We start from the raw sequence: 26,761 nt of genomic DNA on the forward strand, positions 1-26,761 counted from the left end.
TATTTTTGTATATTTTTTGCAAAGATAAATTAAGCCTTTTCATTATGATATATGGATCAATTGGTTATCAATAATTTTCATTAGATAATTAGATGTAATTTCATAAGTTTAATATATTTGGTTTGCTGAAACTGTGACCATAATATCTTCAGAACTATAAAAGAGGGTCACATATAGCATAACTAGACAATAGGATCTTCTTATACATGTACCTGGACAGATTAAGAATAACAGGACATTAAATAAACACAGTGATTTAATATGAATTGGGTGACTGATGCTGTAGATAAACAATGTGTTGCAATGTACAGAGTAGGAGATGTACCTGAGCACAGGAAACAGAGTTGACAGTTGTTAATTAGCATACTCTGGGACCAGAGAGGACCAGTGTACATGTTATTGTTTATGAAAACATCACCAGCACACCCCCTAAAATGTTTATTTAACAGTTTTAAAATGAAGATTTGAAACAATAGGTAGTTCTTGATAAACTAAAGAATTTGAACAGAAATAGAAAACACTTCCCCCATCATACTATCTATGGCTTCAACAAAACATTTTGGAATTTCTATAATATTGTTGAGGACAACAACAAGACCACAGCAAGATGTAAAGACTGCAATGCTGTTGTCAGTGCCAAAGTAATACGGCCACGAAACAGTTTTTAATTTTTACAATAAACTTTTATATCTTCCCCTATTTAATTGAGTCATTTACATTATTTATTTGATATTATGACTTGCAAGTATATTATAAACTGATAGTGCATGTTATGAATTACAGTATTTACCATAATGGCCACTGAAACATTTAAAATAACCAACAACACAGACTATAATGACCAAACAATTTTCAATCAACCAGTATTGACCAGTATTGACCGGTTTTAACCAGTATTGACCACCGGCCTGGTCAATACTCATATTGACCACTTTTTTGTCAACCCTGATCACTCATGGTCTAAAAAACTAAAGACATGTTTTTGCATTTAAAATTTCTACAGAAATTTCATTTTGCTATAGTTTTAATGCAAACACAGCATAGTTATATTGAATGTATTTTATAAAATGAGCTTTATTTTTTGTCAATGGAATTCATATGTTCATGTATATGAAAGAATACTAGAACATATTGTTTTACTCTGTTGCAAAGCAGGATCATAGCATGGCAGGCCCCTCTGTATTCGGCTCTACTTCTACCAACTCGTATTCTGGTTGATAGATTTTTAATTGTAGTAGGTTTTTAGTGTCTAAATACATGGGGTGATCAGGACATAACTGCTGGAAGTTTAGAAGCAATAATACGTAGCTCTCTGACATCGTTGAGCATTTCCTTTAAAATCTATATCCTCTTTCTTGTAGGGTGACCATGCACTGAGTTCAAATTCCAAATGTGGATGCTTCGATTAAGATACAGAACGTGTGGTATTTCTGACAGATGGTTTGATCGTCTGATCAGTCTAACTATATACATGTATATGGTTAGGTTATTTGATAAATTTGACTTATAAATAAGTTGAAATGTACTTTTCTAATGACAGTTTAGAGACTATACCTACATCTTTATCCCTTCCGCTAATCCTGATGTTGTAACAGTATTTATCAACATGTGATAGGGTGTATTATCAGACCGTTGTTATCTTTAGTACTTTGTATTTATCTGGATGGCATATTAGTATAGCGACTTTGTGCTCCAATTACTCAATATCATGCAAGACTTTACTGCATTCAGTTTCTGTAAAACAATTTATCATTTCTTTATCTTGTACCTGAGCAGGATCAATAAAAACCTGTACATGACTCAGTGAGAATTTACAAGAAAGTTGGTCCTTGATGAAGGAATTAATTCCCAAGGACAAAGGTCTTCCATTGAGGACAAATGCTTTGAGTGTAAAGAGATTGCACCCACCAAAGTACAGATCAAAGAGGCTCTGTAGGTCATTTTGTGATATGTTCCGATCTTTGTGGTGCCTAATTGATTAAATTCTGTATTGTAGTACATGTAATATTACCATACTGGGACCAGTTTTTTGAAAGGTGGTAAACTTTGACACAGACAGTGTTAACTCGGGGTTAACTTCTGTGTAAAAGTTAACTATGTGATTGAATATTTTTCAAAAGCGAGTTTGCGTTAACAACTTAACACTGTGTTAACGTTGTGTTAACTTTATATCCACCTGTGTTAAAAGTTAACTTTTTCTTATCAGCCTGGGTAGCTCAGTGGTTAGATCACCTCACGGTTTAAGCCCATTTTGAAACGAAAGTCCTTGTAACAATAAGTACATGTATCAAAATATGCTAATTCTAAAACAGATGTGGTAGTGTACCCTAAGTAAGAATGTAGAAACGAGATAGAATGCAAGTGAACTGTATGTGAAATGTCACGAAAAATTATATAATTGAGAAATGTCTCATATGTCCTAAAAAAAAAATTTTGTACAGTAATTTGTTTGCATCGGCCCCATTGAATTTGCTGTCATGAAATGGTTGATCGACCACATATTCCTTCCTAGAATGGAAATCATGCATGGTTGTTCTCTTTTGTGAAAACACTTCAAAGGATCTCACCTAGCTCCTCTGCCTTCTCTGCATCAGAGGTAGAGGTTGTGTTAGTTTCAGCCCTGATTACATATGTAACCACCCTATCTCTGATTGGGTTTTCCATAGAATAACATATATGACCAGAAGCTTTTGGTATTTGATTTCGTGTTTCAGCTATATTTTGTGAACTCTTAACTTGCGACCCTTTTGAACCATGTTTTTGACTTGATTTCGAGCTTTGCAATATTCCCAGCGAGGGTCCAATTGGAAATTTCTCAAGTTCAGTGTTTACCAACATCATGAATAGGTAAATCAATGAACTAATTCAACAGAAACTAAAAAAGTGTGTAAAATGGACCCTAGATATTAAGATTGGACTGTCGGACTGACATTTAATTTGCATTAGGAGCTAGTTGACATCTTTTAATTTTTTCCTCTATTGATTTTCTCAAGTTACTGTGGTGAAAAAAAAAAATATATGATACAAATTATGAAAAATTATTGTGCATGTAAAATACAAACTAATGGAAAAGATCATTTATTGCAACATTTAACATCCCATTATTTGTAAGCAGATACATGTGTCATCACAATTGAATTTCTTCCTTTAATTACTCGTACAGAGATGTGACATCAGAACAGTTACTGAGTAAAAAGTAGTCCCTAGGCTTTTACAGAACACGAGCTTCTGTATACTCAGTAAAAACCCAGGTGCTCTACTGAAATCAAGGTTGTGAAACTGTTGCACAAGCTCCTTCATTGCTTAATTATCAAGGAATAAAATTTTAGTAGCTATTGATTCATGCCCATTTGTTGTTCAATAACACAATAAAGGCAGTGTCTGATGCAGGGCTCAAAATTACCATATAATTCTGGTCAGTCCATTGGTTAAACGTCTAGTGGACTGATGACATTTAGACCAGCCAGTCTTATGGGACTAAACTTCAGTTTGGAAACCTCCATGTGAAATCTTAATTGTGCATTTGGCACCGATATCTATCGATATCAGGGGAACTCAGTAAATATAGATCTCACATTCTCGTTATAAAATTGTCTGAGACATTTATAGAGTTGAAATCCCTTTATTTTATTTGAATAATGCAGATACAGATTAAATATATGTTTAATTTCTGGCAAAAACCTGGACTGGGGAATTTTTCTGCGGACCAGCTAAATTCTCAGTCCGGCTGGACTGGTGACATAAAAAGATAGTTTCAAGCTCTGTGATGACACAGATGGTAGCCAGCTGCTGTGTGCTTGTAAGCCTACATGATGTTTGAAATAAAAACTTCTCTTTTGTTTTATTAGGTGTTGGGGTTTGACGTCAGCACGGTAAATTCAGTCCAGTTTTCCAATCATACAGGTTTGTGACTATAACTGGGGTATAGTTAAGTCTATGTTAATTGTTGAACACTTTATTATCTATACTGTATTTATCCTATTAAGCACTCTAAAGACACTTAAAAAATTAAGAGGGGGGGGGGGGGGTTATTTACTATACTTTGTATTGAAATATTTCGGTGAAATTTTGATGTTGAGAGGTGTTTCAATAAATATTAAATTCCAAACAAATTATTCTTATAATATACTTTCCTATATATAGTCTATATAATATAATTCAATCAGATCATGTTAATCGATTTATTATTTCAAATTGTCAAAAGTATACATAGTAAATACACAAAGATATAGTAGAATTATCGGTATAAGGTAAGTTGTACTGTATTTAAATGGGGGCTCTTAATTTTGGAGAGTTAAAAACTGTCAGAAAGGACACTTATAGGGGTAGGGGTGCTTAATAGGGTGAGTTATCATAGAAATTACTTTAGAGAAATTACTTTAGAGTATTTTAACTGTCCAGTAATTCATTGATGGTACTTTTATGATTTCAGGGTACAAATGTTTTAAGGGGCAGGTGCTGAATAGTGATGACTTAGCATGCTTGTATGATGGTTTGAAAGAAAACAAAATCAGTGCATTCTCTCATATACTTACAGGTAAATTGCATCATCAGAATATTTAGTGAATGTCTTAACATGTACAGGTAAATGAGAATATTTAGTGAGTGTCATTCTATACACTTTCTGTTGGATGGCCTACCCTTATAATATATATTTTATAGGCAGACTAGCTGACTACATTTTAATTATCCATGTTTGAATCTTTATAGGGTACATAGGATCCAAGTCATTCTTAGAAAAAGTTGCAGATATTGTGTTGGATTTGAAGAAAAGTAACCCCTCGTTATTGTACGGTATGCTGTTTTATTACTTTGTCATCCTTCTGTGATTTATTCTGTAGGTACACAGGGTAATTATGTTAATTGTGTTGATAGATCTGTGTTGTTTTTTTTTAATTGTTGATATACATGTATTTACGATTCCCTCATTTCAGTCTGTGATCCTGTCATGGGAGATAATGGTAAAATGGTGAGAAAAATATAAATGTTTCTCTGAATAGCTCGTTACATGTATGTTTCCTGTATGTTTGCAGTTACATGTATCTTACTTGTGCAGTTTGCACACCACACTTTTGCACAGTTACATGTATATTATCTGTGTGTTTTGCACACTTTGCATAGATACATGTTTATTATATGTATGTTTTGTAAACTTTGCATAGTTACATGTATATTATACAGTGTATATGGCATTGTATGTTTTGCACACTTTGCATAGATACATGGAATGTTAGACATTTCGGCCCTTTGACATTTCAGCCCAAAAAATTGGCCCAAATTTTTTAGACATTTCGGCCCAAGATACTTTGGCCCTCATTTATTTGGTATGAGACACTTCGGTCCATATTTTTCATTTTGCTAACATCACCCATATTATTGCGTTTCCACAACATTATAGTAAATTGACACTTCGGCCCAGTGACATTTCGGCCCAGTGACATTTCGGCCCAACGACACTTCGGCCCAATGACATTTTGACCCAAGTGTTTAATAATGACATTCATGGGTCAGTTCCTTTGGTTTTTTTTTATTACGTCACTTCGGTCCAGATGTTTCGGCCCAAATGTTTGAGACACTTCGGCTCAATTTTTTTTTAAACTGAGACATGTCGGCCCATTATACGTTTTATTATTCTGCTTTATATATCACACACATTTCTTTTTAAAACAACATCATAGTATATTACAACACTTCGGCCCATTTTTTAAAAAGACGATCACTGACACATGATTAAATAGTTTCTAGTGTTTGGCATAAGCCATTTATATGTAAACAAAAACAAGACACGGGCCTTGTTTACGTAACGATGAATTTTGAGTATGGTATCTTGCTTGTAACTCAACAGCTACATTAAATTCTAACTTTGGCTGACCATTAAAAATACTTTAGTTAAGCATTGTAAACATGCAGTAGAAATGGAAAAATAGGGTTTGAAAATTTTCAGCTCAATCGTGTCCATGCCCTTTTAACAAACGATTCACTGCTAACAACACACTCATTGGATACCTCGCTATTTGCTGGGGTGTCCTATATTTTATTACTTTCTCTCTGGGACTTGGGCGTTATTTGACGCCTTCGTTGTTCCCAATCTTTATTTTATCCATTCATACATACATACATACTGAATGACACTCACTTACAAAACTAATATATATCATAAGACATCATCCAGGGAAGTAATCTTCCTTGTCAAATTTATAAAGTTATATAAAACCTGTGACAGTTTGTCATCCCTCTGTAATAATAGTTTTGCCCAGTAACCCAACATTCTGGTTTTGAATATTTTTAGGTATATAAATAACTTGTCTTTGAGTTCTTGACCTATTACAGACAGTCCTGTAATATTTTTGTCAATGAAAAACTTTTCTAAATCGTTCAAATAAATGACAAAAAGAAACAAAGATACAAAATAATATTTCCCATTAATCACTCGTTTGGTAAATATAATATAATATTTAATATTTTCACATATGAACTTTCTAGTTTATCAATTTTCAATAGCTTTCTTGTCTTCATCGTAAGTAATTTTTGCATTTATAATATCATCAACATGTTCACGTTCCTTTGCGGGAACTCCCCTCCACCATAATCAGCTTCATTCAGATCTCTAAAGTATTTAAAAAGAGTATTTATACCTATTTATTCCTACACTTTGTCTTCTGATTACCATTGATTAATTTCCAAAATTCTCTTGGATTATAGCTTTTTAATTTATCAATTTTTTCCTTCATTTCGTTCCTTTGTTCCCTTATGGATTTATTCATTTTTAAAAAAAAAATATTTTCTAGTATATAATGATAACATTATATCATTAATTGTTAGGATCCTGACCACTATATTGCAACTTTATATCATTAGTGGATATTGTATCATTAATGGTTTAACTTACTACATTATTTCTGCATATATACCAAATAATGTTGTTCTGTCAAAAGATAAAGATATTCTAAACTTGTATAAAAGCCGCTCTTCAATATCATTCCAAATCTCCTTTACTAAATAACACTCAGCAAATAGATGTTCAATTGATTCAATTTCATTATTGCAGAAACAACATGTTGGGGATTCTTTAATCTTAAGTTCATATAGATATGAATTTGTGAGAACTATTCTATGTAAAATTTGGAACAGTAACCAATATAATGAAGAATTAAAAACAAATTATATAAAATCCAAAGGAATTTACCCATGAATGTCATTATTTAACATTTGAGCCGAAGTGTCGTTGGGCCGAAATGTCACTGGGCCGAAGTGTCAATATACTATAATGTTGTGGACACGCAATAATATGGGTGATGTTAGCAAAATGAAAAATATGGGCCGAAGTGTCTCATACCAAAAAAAAATGAGGGCCGAAGTGTCTTGGGCCGAAATGTCTTTGGGCCGAAGTGTCTCAAAAATTTGGGCCGAAGTGTCCAATTTTTTGGGCCGAAACGTCTGGGCCGAAGTGTCCAACTTTTGGGCCGAAACGTCCGACTACCGTTACATGTATATCATATGTGTGTTTTGCACTCTTTGCATAGTTACATGTTTATTATATGTGTGTTTTGCACTCTTTGCATAGTTACATGTATAATGTCTGTGTGTTTTGCACTCTTTGCATAGTTACATGTTTATTATATGTGTGTTTTGTACTCTTTGCACAGTTACATGTATATTATCTGTGTGTTTTGCACTCTTTGCACAGTAACATGTATAATGTCTGTGTGTTTTGCACTCTTTGCATAGTTACATGTATATTATATGTGTGTTTTGTACTCTTTGCACAGTTACATGTATATTATCTGTGTGTTTTGCACTCTTTGCATAGTTACATGTATATTATCTGTGTGTTTTGCACTCTTTGCACAGTAACATGTATAATGTCTGTGTGTTTTGCACTCTTTGCACAGTTACATGTATAATGTCTGTGTGTTTTGCACTCTTTGCATAGTTACATGTATAATGTCTGTGTGTTTTGCACTCTTTGCATAGTTACATGTTTATTATATGTGTGTTTTGCACTCTTTGCATAGTTACATGTATAATGTCTGTGTGTTTTGCACTCTTTGCACAGTTACATGAATAATGTCTGTGTGTTTTGCACTCTTTGCACAGTAACATGTATAATGTCTGTGTGTTTTGCACACTTTGCACAGTTACATGTATAATGTCTGTGTGTTTTGCACTCTTTGCACAGTAACATGTATAATATATGTGTGTTTTGCACTCTTTGCATAGTTACATGTATATTATATGTGTGTTTTGCACTCTTTGCACAGTAACATGTATAATATATGTGTGTTTTGCACACTTTGCATAGTTACATGTATATTATATGTGTGTTTTGCACTCTTTGCACAGTAACATGTATATTATATGTGTGTTTTGCACTCTTTGCATAGTTACATGTATATTATATGTGTGTTTTGCACTCTTTGCACAGTAACATGTATAATGTCTGTGTGTTTTGCACTCTTTGCATAGTTACATGTATATTATATGTGTGTTTTGCACTCTTTGCATAGTTACATGTATATTATCTGTGTGTTTTGCACTCTTTGCATAGTTACATGGATAATGTCTGTGTGTTTTGCACTCTTTGCATAGTTACATGTATAATGTCTGTGTGTTTTGCACTCTTTGCATAGTTACATGTATAATGTCTGTGTGTTTTGCACTCTTTGCATAGTTACATGTATAATGTCTGTGTGTTTTGCACTCTTTGCATAGTTACATGTATATTATCTGTGTGTTTTGCACTCTTTGCATAGTTACATGTATATTATCTGTGTGTTTTGCACTCTTTGCATAGTTACATGGATAATGTCTGTGTGTTTTGCACTCTTTGCACAGTTACATGGATAATGTCTGTGTGTTTTGCACTCTTTGCATAGTTACATGGATAATATCTGTGTGTTTTGCACACTTTGCACAGTAACATGTATAATGTCTGTGTGTTTTGCACACTTTGCATAGTTACATGTATATTATCTGTGTGTTTTGCACTCTTTGCATAGTTACATGTATATTATCTGTGTGTTTTGCACTCTTTGCATAGTTACATGGATAATGTCTGTGTGTTTTGCACTCTTTGCACAGTTACATGGATAATGTCTGTGTGTTTTGCACTCTTTGCATAGTTACATGGATAATATCTGTGTGTTTTGCACACTTTGCACAGTAACATGTATAATGTCTGTGTGTTTTGCACTCTTTGCACAGTTACATGTATAATATCTGTGTGTTTTTCACACCTTTCACAGTTACATGTACATACTTTGATACACAATATTATCAACAACAAAAAAATCACAAATTCGAATACTTTAAGTAATTCACATGATAAGTTTAAAATTTTAATAAATACTTTGTATCAAAAGCGGGTATCATGCTGACTGTTTTGTGCAGTATTTCATACAAGATGTTTGATACCTTATTCATCCTATTGAGCACCCAGGCACTTAGAAAAATGGAGTATATATACAAAATGATTTAGAACTTTGTTTTGAATTATTTCCAGTGAAATTTTGACTTTGAGAAATGTTGGAATAGATATCTAATTCTAAATGAGTTAATGTTATTCTTCCTTTACAATATTATAATCAGTTCAGTTCTTATTCAATGATATATCATTTCAAATCATCAAAACAATATATTAAGTACACAAAAATATAATAGCTATTACAGGTATATATATAAAAGGTAAAATCATACTGTATTTAATTGAGGGGTATGCTCTTAATATTTGAGAGTTGAAAAATTTCTAAGGGGCACTTGTACGGTATGGGGCACTCCATAGAATGAGTTCAGTTACTGTTTTACCAGTATATTATCACTTCAGTATCCATAGTGTAAGATTTATTTCCAGACTGAGTCATGCAGTATGTGCCATGCTTCAGTGCCCAATAGTGTAAGATTTACTTCAAACTAAGTCATGAAGCATATCATATACACTCTATGTACAAATGCAACATGATTATGTATGTAGAATTTAAGATGGATGTGCATGTAGAATTTAAGATGGCTGTGTATGTAGAGTTTAAGATGGCTGTGTAAGTAGAGTTTAAGATGGCTGTGTATGTAGAGTTTAAGATGGCTGTGTATGTAGAGTTTATTAATAACATTTCTGTGGTCTTCAATGTAACTGTTGTGGTACTCTAGATAGCTGCACATGTAATACTAACATATGAAAAGAAAATTTATGTGAAACCTCACATTTATATGCTTTTACAATGATTTTATCTGACAGTGTACAAATTCATTGTAGAGCTATAGACGTGTTTTATCTTCTGTTTTAACAGTATGTCCCAGAAGAGCTACTACCAGTTTATATGGAGAAAATATTACCTATAGCAGACATAGTGACACCCAACCAGTTTGAAACCGAGTAAGTGTGTATAATGAGAATGAAACGGAGTGTGTATAATGAGATTGAAACGTAGTGTGTATAATGAGAATGAGACCGAGTGTGTATAATGAGAATGAAACGGAGTGTGTATAATGAGAATGAAACGGAGTGTGTATAATGAGATTGAAACGTAGTGTGTATAATGAGAATGAGACCGAGTTTGTATAATGAGAATGAGACAGAGTGTGTATAATGAGAATGAGACAGAGTGTGTATAATGAGAATGAGACAGAGTGTGTATAATGAGAATGAGACCGAGTAAGTGTGTGTGTATAATGAGACCGAGTGAGTGTGTATAATGAGAATAAAACGGAATGTGTATAATGAGAATAAAACGGAGTGTGTATAATGAGAATGAGACAGAGTGTGTATAATGGGAATGAGACTGAGTGTGTATAATGAGAATGAGACCGAGTGTGTATAAATAGAAGGAAACAAAGTAAGTGTGTATAATGAGAAAGATTGATTGATTGATTGAATATTGTTTTACGTCCCTCTCGAGAATATTTCACTCATATGGAGACATCACCACTGCTGGTGAAGGGCTGCAAAATTTAGGCCTATGCTTGGCGCTTATGGCCATTGAGCAGGAAGGGATATTTATCGTGTAACACCTGTTGTGACACGGGACCTCAGTTTTTGCGGTCTCGTCCCATTTAGTCGCCTCTTACGACAAGCAAGGGGGTACCGAGGACCTATTCTAACCCGGATCCCCACAGGATTGATATAAAACGGAGTAAGTGTGTCTAATGAGAATGAGACGAAGTGAGTGTGTATAATGAGAATGAGATGAAGTGAGTGTATATAATGATAATGAGACGAAGTGAGTGTATATAATGAGAATGAGACGAAGTGAGTGTATATAATGAGAATGAGACGAAGTGAGTGTGTATAATGAGAATAAAACGGAGTGAGTGTGTATAATGAGAAAGAAACGGAGTGAGTGTGTATAATGAGAATGAGACGAAGTGAGTGTGTATAATGAGAATGAGACGAAGTGAGTGTGTATAATGAGAATGAGACGAAGTGAGTGTGTATAATGAGAATGAGACGGAGTGAGTGTATATAATGAGAATAAAACGGAGTGAGTGTGTATAATGAGAATGAGACAGAGTGTGTATAATGAGAATGAGACGAAGTGAGTGTGTATAATGAGAATAAAACGGAGTGAGTGTGTATAATGAGAATGAGACGAAGTGAGTGTGTATAATGAGAATGAGACGAAGTGAGTGTGTATAATGAGAATGAGACGGAGTGAGTGTATATAATGAGAATAAAACGGAGTGAGTGTGTATAATGAGAATGAGACGGAGTGAGTGTATATAATGAGAATAAAACAGAGTGAGTGTGTATAATGAGAATGAGACGGAGTGAGTGTATATAATGAGAATAAAATGGAGTGAGTGTGTATAATGAGAATGAGACGGAGTGAGTGTATATAATGAGAATAAAACGGAGTAAGTGTGTATAATGAGAATGAGACGAAGTGAGTGTGTATAATGAGAATGAGACGGAGTGAGTGTATATAATGAGAATAAAACGGAGTGAGTGTGTATAATGAGAATGAGACGGAGTGAGTGTATATAATGAGAATAAAACGGAGTGAGTGTGTATAATGAGAATGAGACGGAGTGAGTGTATATAATGAGAATAAAACGGAGTAAGTGTGTATAATGAGAATGAGACGGAGTAAGTGTATATAATGAAAAAATATTTAATATAGTAGACAATGACAAAATTAGTGAAAGAAATGCACACACTGATTTAATCGTACACACGTGTATCATCCTAATTATCCAAGACATCAAGTTCATATCTTCCAAATCCTAGCACTAACCATTTGAAATGTGATATTTTCTTAAGTTATTTCTCTTCAAAGTAAAACGAAAGAAAACTTGTTCGATTTCCTGGAAGTCTGATCATTGATTTGATACCATTTTCTTTATTTTTATGTAGACGCTATAGCATTGGCAGTTGTTTGTTGTGTTTCTGTTCATGAAAGACAGGCATTATTCATGTATAACATAGAATACTGACATATTATAGAGAGTTAGATTGGAACAAATAGAAATTGAGTGACTTTTATTACTAACTATTAAAGACACATATATCACAATTTACCGATAATTGCAGGTTGTGTATATTTAGTGTACAGTACATACAATATAATCACATACAACATGATCTCATACAATATAATCACATACAACATGCTCCCATACAATATAAACACATACAAAATGCTCCCATATAATATCATCACATACAATATAATTACATATAACATGCTCCTATACAATATAATTACATATAACATGCTCCTATACAATATAATCACATAAAACATGCTCCTATACAATATAATCACATAAAACATGCTCTCATACAATATAATCACATATAACATGCTCCTATACAATACAATCACATAAAACATGCTCTCATACAGTATAAACACATACAAAATGCTCCCATACAATATAATCACATATAACATGCTCCTATACAATATAATTACATATAACATGCTCCTATCCAAAATAATTACATATAACATGCTCCTATACAATATAATTATATATAACATGCTCCTATACAATATAATCACATAAAACATGCTCTCATATAATATCATCACATACAAAATGCTCCCATACAAAATAATCACATATAACATGCTCCTATATAATATAATTACATATAACATGCTCCTATACAATATAATCACATATGACATGCTCTCATACAATATAATTACATATAACATGCTCCTATACAATATAATTACATATAACATGCTCCTATACAATATAATCACATATAACATGCTCCTATACAATATAATCACATAAAACATGCTCCCATACAATATAATCACATAAAACATGCTCTCATACAATATAATCACATACAAATTGCTCTCATACAATATAATCACATATAATATGCTCTCATACAATATAATCACATATAACATGCTCTCATACAATATGATCACATATAACATGCTATCATACAATATGATCACATATAACATGCTTTCATACAATATAATCACATACAACATGCTCCCATACAATATAATCACATACAAAATGCTCTCATACAATATAATCACATACAAATTGCTCTCCTACAATATAATCACATATAACATGCTCTCATACAATATGATCACATATAACATGCTTTCATACAATATAATCACATACAACATGTTCCCATACAATATTATATGGTTATTGAACTTATATTGGTGAATATTGGCACGAGTTGGCTGTGAAAATGCACGAGCTTGCGAGTGCATTTTGACAGCCAAGGAGTGCCAATATTCACCTATATAAGTTCAATAACCCTTTTATTATATAGCTAAAGTATTTAGTTGTTAAATTATATCCCTTTTCACTCAAACTACTCCACAATAGACGAGAATTAATCAATATTGGCAGTGTGCAATAACAGCATGCATTTCTTAACTGTTCAATATTTAATCCGTCATTAATGCATGAAGCAAACTGATTTTGTAAATGGGGATATCATAATTTAGGTACAGGAAAACATTTTGCTTAAGTAAATATCAAATACCGGCTCTGTCAGATTCGGAAGACCGTCGTCTGCCATTTTAGCTTGTTTACGTCGTTACGGTAACGTCAATATTGAACGCTCATACTCGGAATGTTTCGGGCGCATACAATTTACACAATGCAAAGTTAGCGTTCAATAAATTCTCAGGATATTGAACGCTAACATTCTCTAGATTTTACGCAGATTTTATATTAGACTATTTATTAGCTATATAATAAAATCACATACAAAATGCTCTCATACAATATAATCACATACAAATTGCTCTCATACAATATAATCACATAAAACATGCTCTCATACAATATGATCACATATAACATGCTTTCATACAATATAATCACATACAACATGTTCCCATACAATATAATCACATACAAAATGCTCTCATACAATATAATCACATACAAATTGCTCTCATACAATATAATCACATAAAACATGCTCTCATACAATATGATCACATATAACATGCTTTCATACAATATAATCACATATAACATGTTCCCATACAATATAATCACATACAAATTGCTCTCATACAATATAATCACATATAATATGCTCTCATACAATATAATCACATATAATATGCTCTCATACAATATAATCACATATAATATGCTCTCATACAATATGATCACATATAACATGCTCTCATACAATATGATCGCATATAACATGCTTTCATACAATATAATCACATACAACATGCTCCCATACAATATAATCACATACAAAATGCTCTCATACAATATAATCACATATAACATGCTCTCATACAATATGATCACATATAACATGCTTTCATACAATATAATCACATACAACATGTTCTCATACAATATAATCACATACAAAATGCTCTCATACAATATAATCACATACAAATTGCTCTCATACAATATAATCACATAAAACATGCTCTCATACAATATGATCACATATAACATGCTTTCATACAATATAATCACATATAACATGCTTTCATACAATATAATCACATATAACATGCTCTCATACAATATAATCACATACAACATGCTCATGTACAACTGTGCAACATATACACAACTGCTAACTTATAAAATGCATTAAAAAGTCAATTAGAATTTTTTTTTCCAATTCTTCAGAAAGTTGACAGGAATGAAAATTAACAGTGTGGAGGATGCCATTAAAGCAATGGAGATTTTACATAACAAAGGGCCAAAAACCGTGGTCATCAGCAGCAGTGAGTTTGCAGCAGATGGCGCCATCACCAGTCTGGCCAGTACTGTCATCAGTGGGTACTTTTTGGTTTTTCATTCTATTAAATTAATCTTTCTTGCTCTTGTGTGAGTTATAGCTCACCTGAGCTGAAGGCTCAAGTGAGCTCTTTGATCAAAATTTGTCTGTTGTCGTCAGCATCTTCAGCGTCTTCGTCGGTGTTGTAAACTTTCCACATTTTCATCTTTTTCTCCAGAACCACTGGGCCAATTTCAACTAAACTTGACACAAAGCATCCTTCGGTGAAGGGCTTTCAAGTTTGTACAAATGAAGGGCCATGTTCCCTTCAAAGGGGGGGATAATCACAAAAATGCAAAAATAGAGTCGGGTCATTTAAAAATCTTCTCAAGAACCACTGGGCCAGAAGAGCTAAGATTTACATTAAAGCTTCCTGACATAGTGCAGATTTAAGTCTGTTCAAATCATGCCCCCCCCCCCCCCCCAGGAGGGGGGGGGGGGGGCACAACAAGGATCAAAGTTTTACATGGGAATGAATATGGAAAATTTTTAAAGTCTTCTTTTCACGAACCACTGGGTCAGAAGAGCTGAGATTTACATGAAAGCTTCCTGACGTAGTGCAGATTCAAGTTTGTTCAAATCATGGTCTCCAGGGGTAGGTTGGGGCCACATTAGGGACCAAAGTTTGACATGCAAATATATATGGAAAGTCTTCAGTTACAGGGGCAAGGTGACTTAGGTGAGCGATGTGGCCAATGGGCCTCTTGTTTGTACTTGATATATTTTTCTGCAAGGCATATCTTTGTTTTCTTTGTTTCTATTTGGCATGTGTAAATTCTGATTACACATGTAGTTGTAATGTGATATTTTGGGGCTGCAAATGAAAATGTCACATGGACATGTATTATGTTTTTCATTTCAAACAGATGGTCGTAAAGAAGTGTATAAAGTACAGTTTGAAAAGATTCCAGCCATATTTGTTGGAACTGGAGACTTGTTTGCCGCCTGCCTGCTTGCATGGTTGGAAAAAGACAAGAACCTGAAGGTAATGATATGAATGATATTTGGTTAATGGAGACGTACATGTAGAAACACATTGTGGCACAGAAGCAATAGATTGACATTCTCATGATATTTATCTGCTTAGTATCTAGGAATCATTATGATCCTGAGTATTGCCATGTTCTTGATAAATGACCTTGTCATTTATTGTCCTTGATAAATGACCTTGACATTTACCAATCTTGATAAATGGCCTTGACATTTATCATTTGTGATGAATGACCTTAATATTTATTGTCCTTGACAAATGACCTTGACATTTACCATCCTTGATAAATGACCTTGACATGTATCAGTCACATGACTTTGGTCTTGACCCTTCAGTTCGCCAAGTATGAAGTTTATCATGACTGTCTTTGTTTGTCTTGTCTTTCTGCAAACTAAACTTTAGTATATACATGTATAGAAAAATGGAACTTTGTATTCAAGGGTGAAGGGTCAGTTTAGCCATACCGTATATATACTCGCCTATAAGTCGGATTTTTGGGAGTCAATTTTTGGTCCAAAACTCTATGTCTGACTTATAGGCGCGTCCTAAGAAGATTGGTATTTTTCTAGGCGGCATAATGTAGTTTTTTTTAAATGACTCCGATGATTATCATGGACTACCACACAAATGATTATTGTTCACAAATATCTAGACATATTGCGTTGTTTATGTATTTTAAAATTATGCATAAAGTACAAGTATTTACATATTTTTATCTTGTTAAAAATTATTTACATACCGGTAACTAATACTTTCAATTCAGATCGGTAAAATTGAGATACGAACCCGATTTAATATTGAAATATTCATATGTATACCGACTGAAATATATTTCATAAAAGATTGAATATTGTTAACAGATAATTTAGATCATCATTCTTAACTCTTAAAAACTCTATTGTTGATACCTTGAATTATACCGGAATCCCACAATAACCGCGAGGCGCGTGCCACTAAGTAAACACGGTGTCAGGTACTGGTAATTAGGAGACCATAATTGCGTAGGTAAACAAGGGATCATTGTCCATAATAGATCAAGGGTTGCGTTTAAACCCCAAATAGATATGGCTTGGATATTGAGCACCTCATAATTATTAATTTCTCAAAATATTTTTTGAAACATAGGTAAAAACACTAGAGCATTGACTTGAAATTGTCAACCGATTCTGACAAAAATTTGTACCGACTTGTAACCGGGTCAATGGCAAATTCCTACAAAATAACCTTACAACCGACTTATAGGCGGACCGACTTATAGGCGAGTATATACGGTAGTTGCATTTTGTCCATGGCCAGAGGCATAAGACTCCCACAAACACACCTTGTTTATTATTTCACATTGTTTTGTAGTTTATTTGTCATTCAGTATATGCAAATACATTTTCAGTAATGCATGGTAATTAAGTCGGGGTATATACATGTGTCTGTCAGTACTTTTAAAATATCTACACATAATGTTGGTGTGAATTGTATGTTTTACATGGCTGATCCATTGATACTGTTATAGAAAATTATTATAGACGTGAACATGTATTTCACCATTTTGAATCTTGTGTACCCAAGTTCACATCATTCTGAGATGTTACATAAAATCCATAAAAGCATGTAAATCTTATTTTCTTAATTATATAATAATCACTCCTCTATTAACTTGATCATACCATGTCTCCAATGTGCTAAACAGAGACGCAGAATATGACGTCACAGTGTACAGTTTACATTAATTGTGTTATATTTCTCGTGTTCAGTGAATAGGCGAATCAAATGTCTAAAGTGTTGGGATGCTTTGACAGAACTCTGTCCTCGTACGTTAGGTGCTAACTTCTGAATATTTCTTGTCCTGTTGTTGATATAATGCCAGTACTTTTTGCTTCGCCCTCAGAAACGGTCATGTCGAAGACATGTCATATGCTTCTTCAGTTACTGTTTGCACAGTTCCAGTGAATAAAGCAGAAAATAAAAAAAATATTTTTAAGAAGAAAAATTGTCTTTCTTTTGATATATATCATTGGTATTTATCTTTTCAGGTGGCATTTGAAAAAACCATATCAACACTACAGTGTGTGATCAAGCGAACCTTAGACAGGGCCAGAGGTGAGGTTAATAGAATTCTTCATTTGTATGAGTGTGGGATAGGGAAATTCCACCGAGGGGACAGCATTAGCAGTCTAAGATGAGGCTTTGCAGAGTTCTAGAGTGCGAATCTTGTTTCATAGTTGGAATTTTTTTGATCTCACACAAGTAAATAATGAAGGATTATTTTTCTCACATTTTACCTACAGTTTATTACATAATTTCAAGAGCTTTGAGAAAATTCAGAATTATAAAAATTTTCATTTGTACTTCATTGCGACAACTAATTAGACAGGTTTATACTACAAATGTAAATAAAAAAAACCAAGGTTGCCCTCAAGAAAGCTATATCAAATTGAAATTTAAAGAAAACAGTACAAAATATTTTACTTCACCGTGTAATGTAAATCATAAAAAATATATGACGTCACTATCAATGACATTGTAGCAGTGTAGGACAAATAAATCTCACATGGCTGTCTCACATGGGTAAAGTCGATCTCACACTGGTGATAATGTGAGACAGAAAAATCTCACATGGCTGTCTTACATGGGTAAAGTCGACCTCACACTGGTGATAATGTGAGAAAACATCCCTAAATGACGGAGATTGATAGGCTTTGATATTCCGCAGACATTTTCTTTAGTGGGGGCACTAGGCAGGGGCTCAAGTGACCTACAGCTTAATGGAATGTCTTTGTGTCACTCTTTATTATATGACTGGATAAACGGCTCTAATTTCATTGGCTGGAAGAATTTACTATGGTGAATACTTGAAATTGCATGCGAGCTGTCAATGTTTCTTTGTTTTGACTGTTAGATCAGAATCCTCCTCTCATGCACATATGATATTGTCATGACTGCTTCTGGATTGTAATTGGTGGTTTAGCATTATGACATAAATTTTCTTATTTATTGTCAGTGATGTTAACACAGATGCAAAGTCACAGAACATAGCCACTTATTCGACCCTTCTAACTAGAACATTATCAGTCTTCAAATAATGATATTGCCCTGGTTAATTACATTTTGTAATCTCATCAAAATTACCATACAGTAAAGCACAATCATAGTGAAGCACTGACGACAAACAATTTTGATTCGTCATAGGCGTAATTCGTTGTATCCAATGATTTCATATTACATTGAATGAAAGTCACTTTGCTGTAGGCATGAATTCATTAAAAACGTGTTCACTGTAACTGTGTTTTATTGTAAGCATGAATTCATTATAAGCATGTTCACTGTAACTGTTTTACTGTAAGCACGAATGCATTATAAGTGTGTTCACTGTAATTTTGTTTTTCTGTAAGTGTGAATTCATTATAAGCGTGTTCACTGTTACTGTGTTTTACTGTTTTCACTAGTTCTGGATTTCATGGCATGCGATATATTTGATGTGTTAGTTCTGCAATTACAACTGCTCAATGACGACTACATAGTTACATTTAATTCTTGTTATCCATTCCACTTGCTTGTTAGGATGTTAGCAGATGGGAGCTTGCCAAAATATGGTGGAAATATCACCATGTTATAAAACACTCAATCAATTAATGAAGTAATTGGGAGTATAGGGCCACATAATCAATTAATTTTGTAAAGCGTTACAAAACTCTGAAACACATTTCCTGATTGGCTCGTCATGCGCCATGACTGTTAATTCTCGAATCTGTTATTTTCAGTTCTTACCGGTGATGGCAACAACCCCACCCCAGCTCAAATGGAGCTACGATTAGTGCAGAGTAAAGCAGAGATCGAGAATCCTCCTCACAGCTATACGGCTGCTGTGTTATAACACAGGGGAAATCTAGGCAATTAGTCTTTCCCCCAATACACGAGAGGACCATCAGGGCAATTAGTCACACCATTCGATTACACCATTATTTTATATAATTTATTTTTTATGTCATTTGCATAATCAGTCAACCAATTTTTAAGCTCACCTGAACTGAGAGTTTCATTGAGTGAGCTTTCCTGATTCAAGACTGCATAGCAGCTGTTTGTCTTTGCAGGTCTAACCACTTACATGTAATTTTTTGTATGTTTGTTCAGAATTATTGTGAAAGTACAGTGAGGTAGGGAAGATGACAATAAAAACCACTATTTTTATTCAGTTTAGCATTCCTACCGCTAATAAATGAAATTATAGTAGTAAATTATGAATTTATAATTTATGATGTCACTAACAAAAGAATATTTTCTGCCATTTCCTTTGTAATGGCCAAAAATCACTATTTTTCTATGCTGTTTGGCTTCAACAAGTTTAGGCTGTACATGGACATGTTGACCATGATCAGATTAATGTGCTAATTTGATGTTGAAAATATATGAAACTTGTTATAATTTTAAAAACTGCCTGATAATTTGTCATTTTTGATAATGTTTGAGGAAAAAGGAAAAATCACCAACTTCTTCAATAGTAATCAGTTTGGAAAAAAAAATAGAAGAAAAAAAAAATAAAATTCCTGTTTCATATCTGGACATTTCATCTTGGAATTTACTGACTAAGAAATCAAAGAATTTTTAAGATTTCAGGGCCAGAAATGGCAAATTGTTGCCCTAACCTCAACCTTCAACGTCCCCTCAAGTCAGCTTTGGTTTACATACGATTTTGATATTTGTTTTTTTTTTAATTTTCTCCTGCACAGCATTTTACAGTGTATATCCAAATTGAATTGAATTATAGTGGCATGCATAGAGAGCAGTTGTGTTGGTCACAATGAAAATACTCATAACTTACTGATGAACAGGATTGTGTACATGCTACAATGTGAACATTTATGTAAATGCTTTCAGGCATACTCATTTTGAAATAAACTAAGTACAGGTATAAAAATGAAGAATTTATTTAAAGTAAAAACTGGTGAGCACATTCAACTCTAATGTGTATATTTAGCCAAACACCTACACATGTTTCTGCTTTTATAGTTATTTCATTTGATTTGAACATATTTTGTCAGTGGTCTCTTCCCAGGTACATTGTATCTGGGTTCTCTCTTCCACCAATAAAAACTGGGTGCCACCATATAACTGAAAAAATTGTTGGGTGTGGGGGAAAACATCAATCAATCAATCAATCAATCAATCATTGTATGACGAGGTCTTCACTCTGTTCAGTATTCTACACAATGGCACTGTTGTTGAAATCAAGATCGGTCTAATTAAGGCTATACTTTAAATGTTGCACAAACAAGTTTTTATTATGCAGAACCTTGCAATATTGATTGTTCAATTTCACATGAAATATGACTTTATAACCGACCTTCATATGTCACTATCAAATAGCATCCATTTATATTGTTAGGTTTAGTGAAGGGCATTAATGATTTTTCATAATTTTGATATTTAGATTTCCAAAGTTTTTGTATCTCTACAAACTGAAATGATGGCCATTTTCCCATGAGTGTAATGAATATGAGAACAATGCACAAATGAATCTTGATGAGTATAGTACATATAATTTCATCGATTGGAATTCCAACAGAAAAGAAAGCAGAATGAAAATATATGAAATTAATTTTTCAATTTTGAAAATACTTGAGGGTATGAACTGCAACGCTTCATGCCTGGCATGCATAACAACATATTGCTTATAGAAAACTTGCTAGCTGCCTTTGTGTGATGGTACAAAGCAGATCTTAGCAGAATTTTTACAAATTTTTGCATTCCTAATGTACATTGCATTTTGAGTGACACATTGTAAAGTACATGAAAAAATTCATTCACTTTGCAAATGTTTTTTTTTTTTAAAAATTGAAAATAGAAAAAAAAAATTCCAATGAATTATTGATGTGAGTGTGGGTGGACAAACATCTAGAAACTAACTGAAGTTCTGGAACGAAGTGTCACACTGTGCCATTATATATTAGAACAAGGATAAAAGTGAAATAAATGCATGTAACTGAAAATTATTAAAATATGTATTTGAATAAGAAAAACCAAGCAAAATCTTATACTGTAAAATACTATAAAACAGTACTGCTTGTTATCCCCTCGTAATTCATTGCGAGAGGGGACATACATGTAGTAAGGGCCCTGTTCATATGTGGCTGTAATACTGAATTTGTAGCCACTCTACAGGCCATATTTTATGCTTGATTGATTTGATTATTCATGTGTAGCTTTGTTATCAAAAGAGGAAGAACCATATTGATTTTGGGGTCAAAAGTTCAAGATCACAATATGAGGGACTCCCTACAAAAAGTTTATAGACACTCATTGTGAGGGGATATGTCCCACCTCACCGAGCTTTTGTTATTGTATGTTTTTATAGTTCATGACTATGAATTGCATAAAAATTAAGAATGAAATTTTGTTCATTAAAAGAAATCGCATTTAATAGCAACTTGAAATGTTTCATATAAATCCACCGTTGCTGGTAAAATTTTGAAAAGATCTAATTCTGTTATGGTGTTAAAGTGATGAGAATTCTGTTGCACATCCATGTAATATTTCAACACATCCAATTTCTTCTCAGTGAGATCTATATTTCTGTTGTGTGTGTGTATACAGAGTACACTGAACAAAGTGTAGTTAAATGTACCAGACTTAGATTTTGTATAGCGTTAATATGAATACCGGGTACTATTTACATGTGTTCATATCATATGAAATAAATTATGAGGTATTTGTTTGATTGTATTACATGTACAAAATCACGGCATGATAGGCAATGCAAATTCTTTTCAACGGGTAAAAAAAAAATTAGAATCCGGATACCGATTCCTAAGTTTACATGATAGATACTAAGTGCACATGTAGCATGGATTAACGAGATATAGGGGTATTCAGTTTTAACAAGCATACAGATTTTTTTAAAAAGTACACTGTAATAACCTACATTATGTATCACTGACGGATTTGTAATTACACCAAAATCAAAATGGTTCACTGTCCAACACACCGTTTTGAACTATGAGTAGGTTGATAGGCTTGAACAGTATGGCGATTTTTGGTGAAGTGTTTTTTAGCTCACCTGAACCGTCTGTCTGTCCGTAAACTTTTCACAATTTCGACTTCTTCTCCAGAACCACTGGGCCAATTTCAACCTAACTTGGCCAAAAGCATACTTGGGTGAAGGGCTTTCAAGTTTGTTCAAATGAAGGGCCATGTCCCTTTCAAAGGGGAGATAATCACAAAAATGCAAAAATAGGGTGGGGTCATTTAAAAATCTTCTTCTCAAGAACCACTGGGCCAGAAGAGCTGAAATTTACCTGAAAGCTTCCTGACATATTGCAGATTCAAGTTTGTTCAAATCATGGCCCCCGGTGGTAGGATGGGGCCACAAGGGGGGATCAAAGTTTTACATACAAATATATAGGGAAAAACTTTAAAAATCTTCTCAACAAAAACCACTAAGCCAGAAAAGCTAAGATTTACATGAAAGCTTCCTGACATAATGCAGATTCAGGTTTGTTCAAATCATGGGCCCCTGGGGTTGGATGGGGCCACAATAGGGGATCAAAGTTTTACATACAAATATATAGGAAAAATCTTTAAAAATCTTCTTCTCAAGAACCACTGCGCCAGAAAAGCTGATTTTTACATGAAAACTTTCTGACATAGTGCAGATTCAAGTTTGTTCAAATCATGGCCCCCGGGGATAAGATGGGGCCCCAAGGGGTGGATAAAAGTTTTACACACAAATATATAGGGAAAAACTTTAAAAATCTTCTTCTCAAGAACCACTAAGCCAGAAAAGCTGAGATTTACATGAAAGCTTCCTGACATAATGCAGATTCAAGTTTGTTCAAATCATGGGCCCCGGGGGTTGGATGGGGCCACAATAGGGGATCAAAGTTTTACATACAAATATTTAGGAAAAATCTTTAAAAATCTTCTTTTCAAGAACCACTGAGTCAGAAAAGCTGATTTTTACATGAAAACTTCCTGACATAGTGCAGATTCAAGTTTGTTCAAATCATGGCCCCCAGGGATAGGATGGGGCCCCAAGGGGCAACAAAGTATTAAAAATCAGACTCTTTATTTCATGAAGATACATATTTTATTAAACTTCATTATAATTTCATTTGGACTTCACACTGGAACCTTCCACTAACAGTAAAACATTAAATCATCTAACCCCACCCTCTACAACAAAAATATAAACAAAACCCCACCCACAGGAAAAAAAACCCAGCAATATACCCCACCCACGTAATTTTTACTGGAATACTTGTAAGCTCATGCACAACCACTTGATTAAAAATATTAATGTCCAAGGTACCCTCTATGTTAAGATACAAACTTAAGGATAATACACTTAAATCCATTTATGCTCATTTTTTATTTTCAAAACAATTTCTTGTTTATGATTATCATTTCTATTCAAAGCATCTATGTACTGAATTTTGTTGATCTCCATTTTTCATTCAAATATACTGGGTAAACTTCCAAAAAATCAAAAAACAAATATTTTTTTCAGTTGTAAGCCTGTGGACTGATCACCACTATTTATATACACTTGTAAACTGAAAGGCTCACCTGTTCCATCAGATCACTTTACAAAAACAATTTTGACCTACATGTTTGTAAATGTAGATAAATTTTCAATTTTTTCTGCTCTTGTTAATTTTGCATCCAAATAAATCTAGTGATATGATTTCATTTTTGTCTTCATTTATAAATTAAGAAGAAGAAAACTCGCCGTCGATTCCTTTTGAACAACTTGGTGAATATCATTAATCTTGGCACCAAAAATCTTTGACTGAAGGGCATTCAATTGTTATAATTACACACTTAATGCACATATTTACAACGTGTATGACCCCCTATTGATTTTCTGGTCACACCTGCCATGTTGGGTTTAAAACATAAACACTCTTTTCTCAGGTGAGCGATGTGGCCCATGGGCCTCTTGTTTGACAGTTAATATCGATATATTCCAGCCTAGCTAAAATTGTAGGGGAATACTCATACTCTCAACCTTGAGATATAGTCTTTCCAGAAAGTTGTATTTCGGTAAAAAAAAACCAAAAAACAAAAAAAAAAACTGATATGTTCTTTTATAGAAAGTGCTTGAAAAACAAACATACAATTTTGAGGCATAATAACAATGGTAAAGAGAGACATTGAGAAAATTACCCGTACGTTTACTTTCGTTTTATTATTAAATCGTCATGGATAAATTATAGTAACGGTGATTTCCAGTGTTTTTAATACTGACAGGGGCAGATCCAGGAATTTCGGTTAGGGGGTCGTAACTTTGTGAGGCTGGGGATTGGGCGCCGTCTTGAGGCCTCTAATGGGTCTAGGGCGAAGCCTGGTTTTCACAGATTTTATAGCACTTGTTCTAAATATGTCTCCTATGTAGTCATTTTTACTATTTTCTGTCATTTTCAATCAGATGAATTTAATAAAATGACGCAAATTGTAAGGGGTTTGGGGAAAAAAAATGTAAGTTCTCCTAGTAAAAGTAATTCAATAAATCAAAAGATTTTTTTCATTTATTATTCCGAGAGTGGAAGAAATTAAGTTGCTTCTTTTAACGTTTACATTTTCTACACAAGAGACCACGATTTACCTTAAATTTGAAAAATGTAAAGGGGGGGGGGGGTAGCCCCCCCCCCCCCCCTCGCTAACTGTCAACGAATGCAGGTAAAAATGTGACATATTTCAAATCTCCCTTGAATCCCTCCCTCTCAGTGAACTGAAGCAGGAGACATCCAAGGAATCTTAAAATGACTGGGGGGGGGGGGGGGGGGGGGGGGTACATAAACTCTATACAAGCTATCCACACTTCAGGTGCCTGTGTAAATTACTATATGATTACAACAGTGCCCTTCTTAACTCATTTTTTGTCGTTGTGTGCGTGTTTTTCAGGGGAGTAGCTAGGACTGTTTCAATGTGTAGGCACGTGTGATGAAACTGAAGGTTTCACCGAGGTGCGAAGCGCTGAGGGGGTAGGTACAGGAGGGGTGTCCCCTTCTTGGTGAGGGTCACGGGTCACCCACGACTGATTAAATATTGTTTAACGTCCCTCGAGAATATTTCACTCATATGGAGACGTCACCACTGCCGGTGAAGGGCTGCAAAATTTAGGCCTATGCTCGGCGCTTATGGCCATTGAGCAGGGAGGCATCTTTATCGTGCCACACCTACTGTGACACGGGACCTAGTTTTTGCAGTCTCATCGGAAGGACGCCCCATTTAGTCGCCTCTTACGACAAACAAGGGGTATTAAGGACATATTCTAACCCGGATCTCCACGGGATACCCCGAGAAAATTTTGAAATATTAGGACTCGTTTACATTACTTTGAGCATCAAAATGATTGCAATAGACTGCACGACTTTTGGAAAATTTAAACTGTTAATTTCGAGAGCGAGTCATTGTGATCACCAAAGTTTAGACTGAAAAAATATATAAACATGTAGAATACATTATAAAAAGAAAATGCCCGACAGAATAATTTTATATTCGATTTTAAATACAGTGGA

The 26,761-nt window shown here is 33.9% G+C and overlaps 2 protein-coding genes across 3 annotated transcripts in view; one reads left to right on the forward strand and one right to left on the reverse strand.

Moving 5' to 3' along the window:
* LOC125674146 (dehydrogenase/reductase SDR family member 6-like) overlaps nucleotides 1-1,608 on the reverse strand; it is a 19,666-nt gene extending 18,058 nt beyond the window's left edge. Inside the window, exon 1 of the mRNA XM_056158643.1 lies at nucleotides 1,559-1,608. The gene's annotated coding sequence lies outside the window, so the exon portion shown is untranslated. The remainder of the gene's footprint in view (nucleotides 1-1,558) is intronic.
* The window catches only part of LOC125674145 (pyridoxal kinase-like), a 25,469-nt gene extending 547 nt beyond the window's left edge, over nucleotides 1-24,922 (forward strand). The window contains exons 2-11 of one of the 2 annotated variants that reach the window (XM_048911223.2): nucleotides 3,849-3,903; nucleotides 4,433-4,537; nucleotides 4,711-4,794; nucleotides 4,935-4,969; nucleotides 9,851-9,892; nucleotides 10,284-10,369; nucleotides 15,109-15,257; nucleotides 16,126-16,244; nucleotides 18,278-18,344; nucleotides 20,006-24,922. In XM_048911223.2, coding sequence (XP_048767180.2) covers nucleotides 3,849-3,903; nucleotides 4,433-4,537; nucleotides 4,711-4,794; nucleotides 4,935-4,969; nucleotides 9,851-9,892; nucleotides 10,284-10,369; nucleotides 15,109-15,257; nucleotides 16,126-16,244; nucleotides 18,278-18,344; nucleotides 20,006-20,118 — 855 coding nt within the window. In that variant the 3' untranslated portion in view covers nucleotides 20,119-24,922. The remainder of the gene's footprint in view (nucleotides 1-3,848; nucleotides 3,904-4,432; nucleotides 4,538-4,710; nucleotides 4,795-4,934; nucleotides 4,970-9,850; nucleotides 9,893-10,283; nucleotides 10,370-15,108; nucleotides 15,258-16,125; nucleotides 16,245-18,277; nucleotides 18,345-20,005) is intronic. The other variant, XM_048911224.2, reaches the window with a different exon arrangement.
* The last annotated feature ends 1,839 nt before the right edge of the window (nucleotides 24,923-26,761 follow it).

This window comes from Ostrea edulis, chromosome 3 (genome assembly GCF_947568905.1).
Source record: "Ostrea edulis chromosome 3, xbOstEdul1.1, whole genome shotgun sequence".
In the NCBI taxonomy this organism is placed as follows: Eukaryota; Metazoa; Mollusca; class Bivalvia; order Ostreida; family Ostreidae; genus Ostrea; species Ostrea edulis.